The 13,720-nt window shown below is 39.5% G+C and overlaps 1 protein-coding gene across 40 annotated transcripts in view; it reads right to left on the reverse strand.

Moving 5' to 3' along the window:
- ptprda (protein tyrosine phosphatase receptor type Da) overlaps positions 1-13,720 on the reverse strand; it is a 108,559-nt gene that overhangs the window by 34,579 nt on the left and 60,260 nt on the right. For 11 of the 40 annotated variants that reach the window (XM_073859130.1, XM_073859128.1, XM_073859116.1 and 8 more), the window contains exons 6-14: positions 13,171-13,179; positions 12,655-12,672; positions 10,474-10,584; positions 8,939-8,950; positions 6,467-6,736; positions 2,936-3,517; positions 1,945-2,090; positions 1,719-1,863; positions 285-590 (exon numbers count right to left, since the gene is read on the reverse strand). In XM_073859130.1, coding sequence (XP_073715231.1) covers positions 285-590; positions 1,719-1,863; positions 1,945-2,090; positions 2,936-3,517; positions 6,467-6,736; positions 8,939-8,950; positions 10,474-10,584; positions 12,655-12,672; positions 13,171-13,179 — 1,599 coding nt within the window. The remainder of the gene's footprint in view (positions 1-284; positions 591-1,718; positions 1,864-1,944; positions 2,091-2,935; positions 3,518-6,466; positions 6,737-8,938; positions 8,951-10,473; positions 10,585-12,654; positions 12,673-13,170; positions 13,180-13,720) is intronic. The other 29 variants (XM_073859133.1, XM_073859139.1, XM_073859142.1 and 26 more) reach the window with 12 other exon arrangements.

Consider the following 13,720-nt stretch of genomic DNA (forward strand, 5'->3'; position numbering starts at 1 on the left):
GAAGATTCACAGTCGATTCGGCCGTCTTTGTTCGTGTATGGAAATGAGTTTTACTCCATTAAAAAACCTATTTCATGTTTTATCTTAACAAGAAAATGGAGGGGAAAAAAACAAGAAGTCGTTTGGGATTGCTGAAAGCGTAAGGTCATCAGAAGAATATGCCATGTCATTGTTCAAGTCTGGATGAGGAAAAATCTCCCCAAAATTGTTGGAATGGGTCCGGATTAGTAGAGTTAACAGTGTTATGATGTTAAGACATTAGTAAAAGTGTGGGTAAAACATACCGTCCTCCTCTGTACGGATTAGTTGCGGTAAACTCTCAGGGCTTTCCCCCGCTTCGGTGTGGGCGCTCACGGTCACGCGATATTCCGCCCATTTCTCCAAGTTTTCCAACAGATACTGGAAGGTTTCCGGCGGTATATCTGTGATTCGACGTAAGGCGGTATCGTCTCCTTCGGTGGCCGAGTACTGGACGGTGTATCTGACAATAAGTCCGTTCTGGAGCTCCACTGGAGGCGGCTTCCAACTTACCAGGATACTGGTGGAGCTGGGACTAAAACACTTGACTTCCTGAGGCGGAGCTGAGGGCTCTGGTCACACGTTTGTGGGGTTCGATCGGTTTCACAGCGTGTCGTTGGAGGAGGGTTAGAGGATTTTTTTGTTTTTTGGTGGTCGAGGTGAAGATGATGGTGATGGACAAACAAACAAAAACAAACAAAAAAGAAACATAAAACGACATCAAATGAGGATGAATCATAGGGAGTGCAAAAAATGATGAAATGATTCAAAAAGGAAAAATACAACAGGACGAAACTCATAAAGGAGGTAAAAACAAACTGGCGAGAAACGGGTGTGTAGTAAAACAAACCCTAAAAATACAACGACCTACCTTTGAAATTCTACATTTCCTAAACTTTTCCTAAAGAACTAAACATACGAGTACATTTTGAGAAATCACTTAAACCTTTTTCTCATCCATGATCAAACATATCCAATCTTTAAGTTCCTCCAAGCAGTTACCATCAATCCAAAACATTAAAGGTTGATGTGTCAGCTCTGTAAAAACAGTAAAAGCGTTGCTCACCAACCTTTCCGAGGCCTGTTGGTTTGAGGTAAAAGCCTGCTTGGTCCAAGAGATCGTGACTGATGTTTGGAGACTCGTGACTCATGCAAAAACAACCCTCAGAGGTACTTACCTGCGCTATACCATAGTGCACAACCCTAAAGACCTCAGACTTATTTACATCCACAACATAAACTACAATCAGCAAACACAGTCAAGCTTGCCAGCATTAATTATGCATTAAATTCCTTGAGCTCAACTGATGGAGCGTGACACACTAACAATAGCCGGGGTCACGGGTTACACCGCACCCTATCGACCGAATAAATGCACTGTAAGTCACTTTAGATAAAAGCATCCTCCCAATGAACAAAAACAAGTATGAGGTCTTTTGGAAATGCAAGTCTGGCTGTATATCATTACATCTCAGCTTTAAACAAAGCTGCAAGAGAAATACTTTTGAAAGTCTCCAAAAACAAGCGTGAAGCCTCCACTTCATCAAGCTAACAAACACATTCAAGCTCATCGTTTGACTAGATTTCCTACGGATGGACCGTCTGGTATGACTTGCATTGAGCTGAAATCCTCCACCTCTCAAACCCGTTCAGGCCGCTGAGAAATGGAGGATGAGCGAGAGTAAAGAAAGACGACCTACGTGTCTGAGGGGTTTCAGCCGAGATCTCGTTGGTGTACGCGCCGACGCCGTGTTTGCTGCGAGCGGCCAGCTGAAAGCTGTAGGTTGTGAACGGCCTGAGATCCTTCAGTAAATATGTGGTGGTGGGTTCAAAGCTGACCCGCTTCTGTAAAAAAAACAGGAAATCCCCATGGTATAAACCACTGTACAGTGACACGCATGATGTTATGAGTGATTTCATTCTGACCTCTTCTTTGTCATCTCCGGTCTTATAGAGCAGCTCGTATCCGATGATCTGATTGTCCTGACCGCTCTGGGTTGGGGGATTCCACGATAAAAGGATGCTCGTCTCCGATTTGGCTTCACCTTTAAAGTCCGTCGGCTGAGAGGGCACTATAAAGAAGATTATTGTCCAGCAAAATTTTTTTACTCTTTGAATCACCTCTCAAATAGGGGTAGGTTTCTTAAAAAATACATTTGGAAAAAATATCAGAAATAATTGCACTTTTGTAAAGGACTTTAGTTAAAGATCAGATTCAGAGTGATCCTCAAAACATACACAGAGTTTTTACTGTTTTTGGATCAATGGATGCTTCAGTGTTTTATAGGTTGGGTAAGAGCGACACCTACTGGATAATAGTGGAAATATGGATTGCCGTAAAAACTCGGCGTTGGCAGGGAAATGTTTTCTCTTAATTGACGAGATAATTAACATATGGTGGGAAAAAGAGTTAAACAATTAGGTATAGATCACCTAAAAATAAAACTTTATTGGGCTGGTTTACCACAGAGGGATTAGCTTAAGCCAGGACCAGGCCTTACTAAAAACATTACTTGTGTGCATATTGAGGCAAAACAAAGGGCACTGATGTATTTTAAGTCAATTTTATGTCAGTGCAAGTTGTTTTCAGTTTGGACAGCTCTTTGGACTAGTCTAATCCCTGTCTGGGAAACCGCCCCTATAAAGCTTTTGTGTCCTTCTAAATTAATTTCTTTAGACATTCTATGTTTTCTACATAAACTCATCTTACATAAAGACCACAGAATGTGATATTTGATATCTTTAATATCGACTGAGTAAGATCATGTGAAATTAAACTGTGATGCTCTTAATCTCATCATTATATTATGAGACTTTAACCTGGATTTCACAAACAGGGTTACAAATACTGAGAAAATCTAGAAAGATGAGTTATTTTTTTGGTGCATTAACCATGAGGTGTGAAAACTACACCTACCTCCAGTTTTGGCTATGATCTGTAAATCAGATGAGAGAGGTCCGTCTCCTACAGAGGTAAAGGCCAGGACTTTGATGTAGTAAGTCTTATTGGGCGTTAGGCCTGGAATGGTGAGGAAGTTGGAAGTCCTAACGATCTGTTTCTCCCATTGGTTGACGTGTTGGCTGGGATCGGTGGTGAAGTAAACCCTGTAGCCTGTGATCTGTCCATTGGCCTCCTCGGGTTCATCCCAGTGGATGATGGCCGTGGTAGCGCTCAACATTCGTCCTCGGACTTGCCGCGGGGCCGTGCTCGGCGCCTGCTCCGCCGTTTTGGCCTCGATGGCTTCGCTCGGAGGTCCGCGTCCGATGTTGTTTACGGCGACCACTCTGAATTCGTAGTCGGAGTAAGGGCTCAGCCCCCCGACGCTGTATCGTGTGGTAGCGACACCGTCAATTTCTTTATAAGAGTCCTCTGAGTGTTTGGTCTTGTGCTGGATGATATAATAGGAAACGGGTTCGGGATTCCCGGAATCCCATGTGAGCGTGATGCTCGTCGCAGTCCGCTCTGTTACCTGGGGAACACCTGGTGGCTTCGGTAAAGCTGGACAAATGATAAAGACATAGGGATCGGTCAATTTTATTGATGAAACGAGCAACGTTTGTCATTGGTTTGTTGTTGAAATACATACTGTACATGTACCCCCTGCTGATGTGCACATAACACATTTTCATTTGTGCAGCCCTGGATTGACTAACGGTGTGAGTTTTTGGACGGGACTCTTGTTTGTTCGACCGATTTCAGTTTAAGAAACAATCATTATTTTTGCAGTATATTTTTTGTAGTGAAATGACACCCTTAGGTAACTCAATCTTAATGACTGCCAGAGGACGGCCTTCAAATTAATCACAGAAGTCTACACGCAATGAATGAATCACTAACACGGCGTGAAAGTAACAACTTTACTCTGGATTTATTTTATTTCAGCTTTATAGCGATGCCTTTGCTGTCTGTCTCGTTGTATGTGTGAGCTAAGTGAAGTCATTGGGCTTTATCATTAGCATTCATGGGCCATGTGCTCGATGTTCCTCTGGGATAGCAGCCGAAGGTTAAAGTGTCGGCTTAAAAACATGAACAGAAGATTCGTGTTATAGTGCTGTTTGCTGCTAATGTAGTACAGCAAAAGAGTTCAGACGACAGCTCGGCGATAAGCAGAAAAACACAGTTTCCCCGAGGTAAGCGAGACGCTCGGCTTTACTCGCACGTCTTCAATATTCTGCGGGCTGTAATTTATTGCTTTAATTCAGAGCGCATTAGGTGAGTTGGCTGATGGGACAGATAATGTTTAGTCTTTACATGCTGTCTCTTGGGGCATATTATGACTAATGTGATTTTGTTATGTCTGTTACAGACAAAGGCCTTGTGTGTGTGTAGTGTGTGTGTGTAGTGTGTGTGTGTGTGTGTGTGTGTGTGTGTGTGTGTGTGTGTGTGTGTGTGTGTGTGTGTTGTGAAAGAGCTGAAAGTGTGCCGGCCTGTTTAAATGCCAACAGTAGGAATCCGTTTCCATTTACAACTCACATTATTAACTATTGCACAATCCCCTGAATTAAGTTTTTTTTGTATCTAAGTGATTATATATTACATATAATTTCAGGAATAATTGGGATTATTATTCTTACCCAAATAACCATGATTATGATTTTTACCCAAATAATCAGGACTATGATTCTTAGCTAAATAATCGTGACTATGGTTTTTAAATCAAATAATCATGATTATGCTAAATAATAATAATACTACGAATAATAATAATAATAATACAAAATAATAATAATAATAATAATAATAATAATCGTGATGATGATTTTTTTACACCAAGTAACCATGTTTATGATTTTCCCTCTAAAAAAAAACGTGAATATGATTTTTATCCAAATGACCGTGATTATGATTCTTACATAAAATAACCGCGATCATGTAAAAATAAAACAAATAAATAAAATAATAATAATCGTGATTACAAATGTTCCCTACAAAATAAATACATAAATAAATAACCGTGATTATGATTTTTATTCAAATAACCGTGATCATGATTTTTACCCAAATAATCGGTATTATGATTCTTAACATACTAATCGGTATTATAATTCTTACCCAAATAATCGGTATTATAATTCTTACCCAAATAATCAATATTATGATTCTTACCCAACTAATCGGTAATATGATTCTTACCCAAATAATCGGTATTATGATTCTTACCCAAATAATCGGTATTATGATTCTTACACAACTAATCGGTATTATGATTCTTACCCAAATAATCGGTATTATGATTCTTACACAAATAATCAATATTATGATTCTTATCCAACTAATCGGTATTATGATTCTTACCCAAATAATCGGTATTATGATTCTTACCCAAATAATCGGTATTATGATTCTTACCCAAATAATCGGTATTATAATTCTTACCCAAATAATGAATATTATGATTCTTACCCAACTAATCGGTATTATGATTCTTACCCAAATAATCGGTATTATGATTCTTACCCAAATAATCGGTATTATAATTCTTACCCAAATAATGAATATTATGATTCTTACCCAACTAATCGGTATTATGATGCTTACCCAAATAATCAGGATTATGATTTTTACCCAAATAATCAGGATTATGATTTTTACCCAAATAATCACGATTATGATTTTTACCCCAAAAATCGGGATTATGATATTTCCCAAATAACCATGATCATGATTCTTTACCTAAATAATCGATATTATGATTCTTACCCAAATAATCGGTATTATGATTCTTACCAAAATAACCCGGATTATGACTTTTTACCAAATAATCGAGATTATGATTTTTTTTTACCAAATAACCATGAACATGATTCTTACCCAATTAATCGGTATTATGATTCTTACCCAAATAATCGGTATTATGATTCTTACCCAAATAATTGGGATTTTGATTCTTACCCAACTAATCGGTATTATGATTCTTAGCCAAATAATCGGTATTATGATTCTTACCCAAATAATTGGGATTATGATTCTTACCCAACTAATCGGTATTATGATTCTTACCCAAATAATCGGTATTATGATTCTTACCCAAATAATTGGGATTATGATTCTTACCCAACTAATCGAATTATGATTCTTACCCAAATAATCGGTATTATGATTTTTTTACCAAAATAATGGTAATTATGCTTTTTACTTACTGAATGCACTGTAGGTAACTGTGATTTTACTTTTTCCAGACAAAAACAAACTCAAACACAAAACGATTGCATTTAAAATATGATCTAGAAACAGGCCCTAAAATAAGGTAACTGCTGCAAAACCTCATAAAAAAATCCGCAACACTCTATTCTTTATATTATAATATTATTCTTTAGGCATATTTAAGACTTTGTTTTGTTCCCTCTTCATGGAAAGCTGGTAGAGTCAGAAGGTTTGGGCAGCGGTGATATAAGAGCTCAACAGAGGCTGGAATGTTAAACATGGTGTTATCGGTCAGATTCTCACCTTTGACTGTGATTTGTGCGACCGCCTCTATAACGCCCAGCGTTGACATGGCGACACACGTGTAGTTGGCCGACTGTCGGACGTCGGTGAGTTCCAGAACGTTTCGCCCGATGGGCATGTCATCCTCCGGGGTCAAATCTTCTGAGCCCAGCATCCATTTGACGTAGGGCATGGGTGACCCGACGGCCACGCAGGTAATGTTTACGCTTCCCCCAGGCATGATTTCATTGTCCGTCGGGGGAATGGAGAATCGGGGCGGAACCCGCCTCACTGTAAAAGAACATAAGCGCTGGTAACATCCCATAGAGACACAATGAGAGGGAACATTCAGAAATATTTAACAACGACAGTGAGTAACTGACATAGAAATAGCACACAAAGACCTGATGGATTTATTCGTTACATTGATGTAATAGATTTACACAGGTGCTGTCAAACGATTAATTGCGATTAATTGCATACAAAATAGTTTGTGTTTGTGTGTACCGTGTGCAATTATTTTGTATATACATATAAATGATATTATATAATATAAATATATATGTGTGTGTATTTATACATATATAATAATTACACAGTACACATGCATATATTATACAAATTCAAAGGTTTATTTTGTATGCGATTAATGGTTTGACAGCACTAGTAGACAGGGGGTGGTTTTACTCCTAATGGAGTTACTGCAGACCCGGACATTTGCACAGACACCATGCACAGGTGATCCACGTGTGACAGACGTGTCAAGACACGAGGAAACTGGAGGGACACAGCATGCGGGAGTTGACTGCTTGTACAACTACGATGCTGCGTTCTCTTCCAGTTGATGTGAAGGAATGTGGAGGATCATCACATCATCACATCATCACACACCGGCCGACGGCCAGCTAGAGGACCGCCGTTAAACTAACAATACGAAGCGGGTAGGAACCGGCTGTGACCGTCTGCACCTGCCATTCAAACAGTGGACATAAGGTGCGACAGAAACGGTGGCGTAACTGTGAGTAAAAACATTATGACAATGAAGAAACGTGAAACTGATTCAAAATGAGAATGTAAACAAATGAATAGATGATTACAAGAGAAATCCTCAGTGCAAATGGAGGGTGAGGGGGCATTCCTGAAACTGTGCCATGCAAACAAGCACATCGCTCGTTCCACAGGGAAACCGTGATTGAGAATCACAGAGGACAGAAGACGAGACGAGAGTCAGATTATCAGATTACAGGAAATCAACAGAGCTATTAAAAGCAGGAGTTGCCAAGAAACAGAGACAGACAGAAAGAGAGAGAGAGGGAAATACTGTGTGCCAGTATAAAAGCATGTCAGAGGGCTTATGGGACAGTTGGGGGGGGGGGGGTCACCGTCCAAAATAACTAATGTGATGTCAGAGATACTGCTTCCATCGTCTCACCCTTAGACAGCACGTCTAATGTATAACACGCTAAGAGTTTTCAGAAGCTCTGATTGGCTGGCGTTGCCGTGTCCATCAGCTACTACAACGTGCAGTAAGTTAGCAGCAAAAAAAAATTAATTGTTTATTCCCTTTGTATTAATGTCTTGTAAAATGGTGAAGTGTGATTGGTCGTTTATATGTCGCATCTAAAGTAGGTGGCTATTTGGCAAGAATAGCTGCCAAGTGGAGCAGATTTTATGCTGATGGTCAAGAGTTTAGTTAAGCGAAACTGCAGCTTATTCACCAAAGTGACTCAAATATAAATGGGGGGGGACTTACGTGACGTCTGATGAAACGTTAGATTTTCTTATAACCCCCCGCTAGAAACAAAGGTACAAGAAAGAGCAAGCGACTGATGGTGTGCATTCGACTGGAGATGTCGCGCCTCTCCGGAGATGAAATGTCTAATTATCGAGAACACATTTTCAATCCTATCGCAATTAATTTTCAATTGAAACGTGGTTGCAGGAGACATGATGTTTTCCTTTTCATCTGAAAATTGTTACATTGGTCGGGTCTGGAGAACGATGCACTACACGCTTCAATCTTCCTTTATTAGCGGCTCATTAAATGGAAAGAGATGTTCGAGAAAATGTCTGATCTCACGGTCTGAGCCACGCAAACCTTTCTCTACGGTCAGCGCGCCGAAGTAGGTTTCGACACGCCGTGGGACGAAGTAACGAAGCAGTAACGCTGACATCTGGGTGACGACGGACGACTCTGACAAGATCGATCTTCCATGCAAGCCCCCAACAAGCGAGGCACAACGGGACTGACATGCACCATTCTTTGGTCAAGCAGTAGAGAAGAACAGGGTCATTCGTTCAGGACACGACAAAGGGTTCATGATCATAAAACTCTGGACGTCCAAAACATAAAACATAGGGAACCAAAAGCAGATTCATAGACACGCAAATGCAGCTACATTTATTTGGATGGGTACTCTGGGGTATCGTCACTAGCCTTTCTAACGCACTTGTCTTACTTTAAAGATGGTTATGAAGAAAAAACACACCAACCTTCTCGCAGCTCTGAGGGAGGTGAGGGAATTGATGCGGAAACAAAATGAAACGAGGAGAAAAAACAAGGGAAACACAGAGAGAGTAAAACAGGCCAGAGAATTGCTGCTAGAGACTCAATGTCTAGAAGAAGAAAAGCACGCTAGATTTTACTGCCTTAATCTGCTGACTATATGAGACAGGTCCAGTTATGAGCTTTACATGCCATTACCAATCATTATGTGGTTAGGTAGTGTTGCTTTCCCATACGGTGACACACACTGATCAACCTTTCATTTATTTTACATGTAAAGCACATGACTGGGGTCTTGTATTTTAAGTGTTCGCCTCTAAAAATAAATGAAACTGACTGTGCACAATATATAAGATGTTTAAAGTCAACATGAACCCGACCCTTGTGATGTTACACACATTTCATTTCATCCACCTTGATGAATATTCAAAAATATAAAGTCTAATGGTTGTAAATGTTGTTTCATGTTGACTTTAAGCTGCTTACATGATTAAAAATACACATTTTATTCATATGGGTGATTCTTCAGTGAGGGTTACTATCTGGTCCAGAAGGCCTACAGAGTTTAGTCCTGTAAACTTTCATCAGTTTCTTTAGGTGTTGTTTTAAGGGTTGGAGTTAAACTCTTCACGAGCAGAAATGAACAGCCCCGACTTAAACACTTGAAATCTTCAACAATGAAACATTCACACTACATTGTAAAAAAAATGTTAAGTTATGTGCCTTAGTAGATTTAACCAAATAAAAAGAGAGTAAACTCTTGAATTTAATTCTTGTTTTTTTAACTAAATAATAATAATAATAATGATAAAATTTACTTTACTTAAACGTAATAAAAAATTAAAATGAAATTAATTATATTTAGTTTTTTTTCTGTGTATGCTATACTTTCTATTCCAGTGAATGTGTGACGCTATCAAATTCATAAATAATAATGGATTTAGTAATATCACCTAATAAAGCTGCTCTCAGATCAGTCTGTATTTGTCTATTTTCACTATATTGATGCTTATTATTATTTTAAACTCTACCGTATTTCTGTAAAAATGCATAATGCACACATACATTTCAAACATTAAATAAAAAATCACATCTACCTTCCTCAAAAAACATCCCACAAACAAGAGTCACCTTTAACCCTAGAAAGCGTTTTAGTGATGTTTTTATAATCATTGTGTAGAGAAAAGTTTCCCTTAACTGAAGCATCACCCAGAAATCTACATGACAGATGTTGTGTTTCTATTTTGCATTGAAAAATGTCGTTTAACAAATTGCAAGAATTGAATAAAAACTACATACTGTAGGCATATACATTAGTGTAAAATCAATGAACACGGTCAAATCAATGTTTTCTGATGAAAGTCAATCTATCATTCCTGTTAGCTGTAGGGTCAAATACACACAGCAAGCAAGTCAATAAAAGATTCAATCAAGTTAAACACATGAAACAAGCATATCCTACATAACCTTAGATTTATTTCAGATATTGTTTATATTTCTTCAGCGTTTAGCTCGTTCCTACCTCTGACATACAGGTTAGCGGGTGCAGAGTAACGCGTGCCGTCGTTGTTGGTCGCGACACATTCGTACTTCCCTTGATCCGATTCCTCGCTGGATTCGATCTGCAGCGCTCCTGTACAGCAGGACAAAAGACGCAAAAGAAATCTCAGCATCGTTCTAATAAAAGCAAAAGCCTTTCCCTTAACCACACGCTAGTCTTTCCTAACTTTACATCCCCGTACGGGTGAGGTTAAACGTACAGTACTGACTATGCTGAAGTTTAGCACGTTTGCAGGCATGGTCCACAGTAAGAGAGAGGTTCATATGGACTTTAATAGTTTATGCAAGCTAAGCTCCTGGAAGCTGGAAACGTTTCCCCTTCAAATGTCTAATGCGGTGTCTCATTCTCCGGGCCCGATGCATCACGGGAAAGCAATTTCAGCACTAAAGATGGATTTCACGCTGGATTCGCCATTATAAATGCATATTATGATTGGGTCAGGAACGGAGTAATTCCGTGTTGTATCCGGCCCGAAAACCGCTTGGCAGCGTGCAGAATAACACCGCAGTAGACATTTAGCAGGGTTAAACGGCTGGAAAAAACTTCACATGGTTAATCGTCTCTTTGACATTGTACAAGCACATTAATGGTGAGGAAACAAACAGTACAAAATACATGTTGCAGGGTTTCTCTAAAGGCACTTAATCGTAAGGCTGATTTCAATCGTACTACTGTAATAATCATAATCATAATCATAATGATGGATTATTATTGGTAAGATCTATAGAGGTGTGGGGAGGAGGCAGCCCTGCAATATTATTATTACACATCTCACAGGACTGTTCATTATGACAATGAGTGAAAACTGCAATAGTGCAGCATATGACTCAAAGAAAAAAAGGTTTACAGTATACGAAAGCAGCATAAAAAGGGGGAAGAGAACAAGTCAAAAGAAATTTGGATAATAAACTTTGTCAGAAATTCATTCCAAATCATCCAGATCAGTAAAATGGCCAACGATTTCAAGCGTTTTCTTTTTTTTAAAAAAAGGAGAAAAATCGCAGCACGTCTCAAAAAGCTTTTCAGAAAAAATGCTGCTTGAATCATCAAAAAAAATCTGTTGGGAGAATGAGCGTTACCAGTGCATAACCCTCTATCACATGCAATTCTTTCAAAGAAGAAGAAATGTGTGTCAGCACAACTTACAACCTTTCGACAACCCTTAGCTGAAAAATAAAATGCATTTGTATTAGAGCTCAAAATTCAAAACGGCTTTTGCCGACAAGAAAAACCCAATCACTGCCATAGCTTCGGTAAAGCTAATGATGACACCCATAAAAATCCACCAATGGGATCAGCAGTGTGGTGTCACATGACCCAGGGGAAAAAGTGGATTTCGTTTTTTTTTTTACAAAGCATCGAACCCCGGCCGCGGCTCGCTCGACAAAAACGTTTGACACACAAAACGGCCGTCTCGGTCGCCTCTGCCAGACTCACGCTTAGCTTTTCCCCAACCCTGAAGAATGACAAAATAAAAACGTCAAAAACAGCCTTCAACCCAAGAAGAAGCAAGAAGGAAAAATAGGTGGTAGAAGGAAAAAAGCACCGTAGAAACTTTATCAAAAAAGTAGTTGTTGGGCTTTTTTTGAGTTGGTTTTGAGAAGGTTACAGGAAGAGGAAAGCAGATGAAGAGTTTAAAAAAATAAAGAAGTTTGTAAAGATAGAAAGATGTTTTTTTGGGGGGAAAAATGGCGACAGAGAGTCTTCGGTCTCCGACGTCTGGGCTCATGTGCGTGCCGAACAAGAACAGCTAAGGGGGGAAAAATGTTTGGCTGTTTAAGTTGGACGAAAAAAGGGACACATGGTTTGCTATGGCCAAAAAGAAAATGAAATAGAAAAAAAACCACACGCATAGGATATGCTTCTTTGGGCTGCAGTAAGCATATCGCAAAAAAAACGTTTTTTTTTTTTATAACTGAAAGAAAGAAAATCAAAGTAAAGAAAAAGCGTTTAGGCAAAAGATGATGCAGGATGGATGAATGAATGAATGAAGGGAACAGAACGGACACGAAGTGAAAGTGAAAGAGAGAGAGAGCGAGAGAGAGAGATAGAGATATGATGGTGAATGACAGGAGACAGATGAAAGGACAGCAAGAATGAATTCATTTGTTCATTCTGTGAACTTGAGTTGAGCACTCTTACCTCTGATCGGTGTACCACCTGGGTGGATTATATGAATGCAAATAAGATTAAGAAAGAAGAATCGTTAGTACGAGAAGAGAGGCTGGCCGCTTTGGAAGAAGAATCAAATTAGCTTTGCTTTGCTTTCTTACACTGTGTGTGTGTGTACTGTACTGTATATCAATCAATATATAAGAATCACAGGAAAGACTTCCTCTAGTGGAAAAGGCATTGGTCACTTGAGAAGTCACACAGCAACTTTAACAGTGGATACAAAATAGCACAAGGGACACTGAGAGATCTACTGTGAGAGAGACTTCAAAGGGAATGATTTCTGTGATGTCAGTGTTGTGAGTGGGGGGGGTGGGCGGTTTGGGCGCCCCGGACCTTTTTCTGTCGGGCGCCCGTGTGGTTAAACTAGTGTGTGCTGTGTGCCGCTTTATCGACACCGTTAGTAAAATGCATGCCATGCATTTTAACAGTAGTTTGAGAAACATTAGTGGGAGACATGTGTGCTGTTTAGTACTACAAACTTACCAAAGGACTCTGGAGAATTACAAAACGGAGAGAAGAGAAACAGCATAGAAAATATCATTATATATTCCTGTACGGTTCTTTTGGTCAAACACTTAAATGACTCTATTGCACAGGAGAATCAGTTGCGTACATTCGTCACAAGGGTTAAGAGAGAAATCATAGAGAAATCAAAACAGGACGGGGGAAGAGCTCGGGGAAGACAGATCGGATCTGAGATTATCTACCATCGACAACTAGCCCGAAACATATCGACGCTATTCAACTGAACACGTTGTGATTAAATACCATTACGAGAAGAAACAACAAGCAGAGAGAAGCGAAGCAGAGAGGCGACAACATCTCAAACTTTACTGCGCCGCACAATTCGTCGGAAAAGAATCACCAACGTGTTGGACAAGTTTTGGCAAACACAAAACAGAAGTAAGACACACAGGGACTGACGTCACCAGGGTTCGGTTTAGTTTTGGTTCATACGCTGTGTGCAGCGCTTGCTATTTGCGCCAATCAACAATACAGCAAAACGACTTTGATGATTCTTTTGCTAGCACCG

The sequence above is a fragment of the Misgurnus anguillicaudatus genome, chromosome 21 (genome assembly GCF_027580225.2).
Source record: "Misgurnus anguillicaudatus chromosome 21, ASM2758022v2, whole genome shotgun sequence".
Taxonomy (NCBI): domain Eukaryota; kingdom Metazoa; phylum Chordata; class Actinopteri; order Cypriniformes; family Cobitidae; genus Misgurnus; species Misgurnus anguillicaudatus.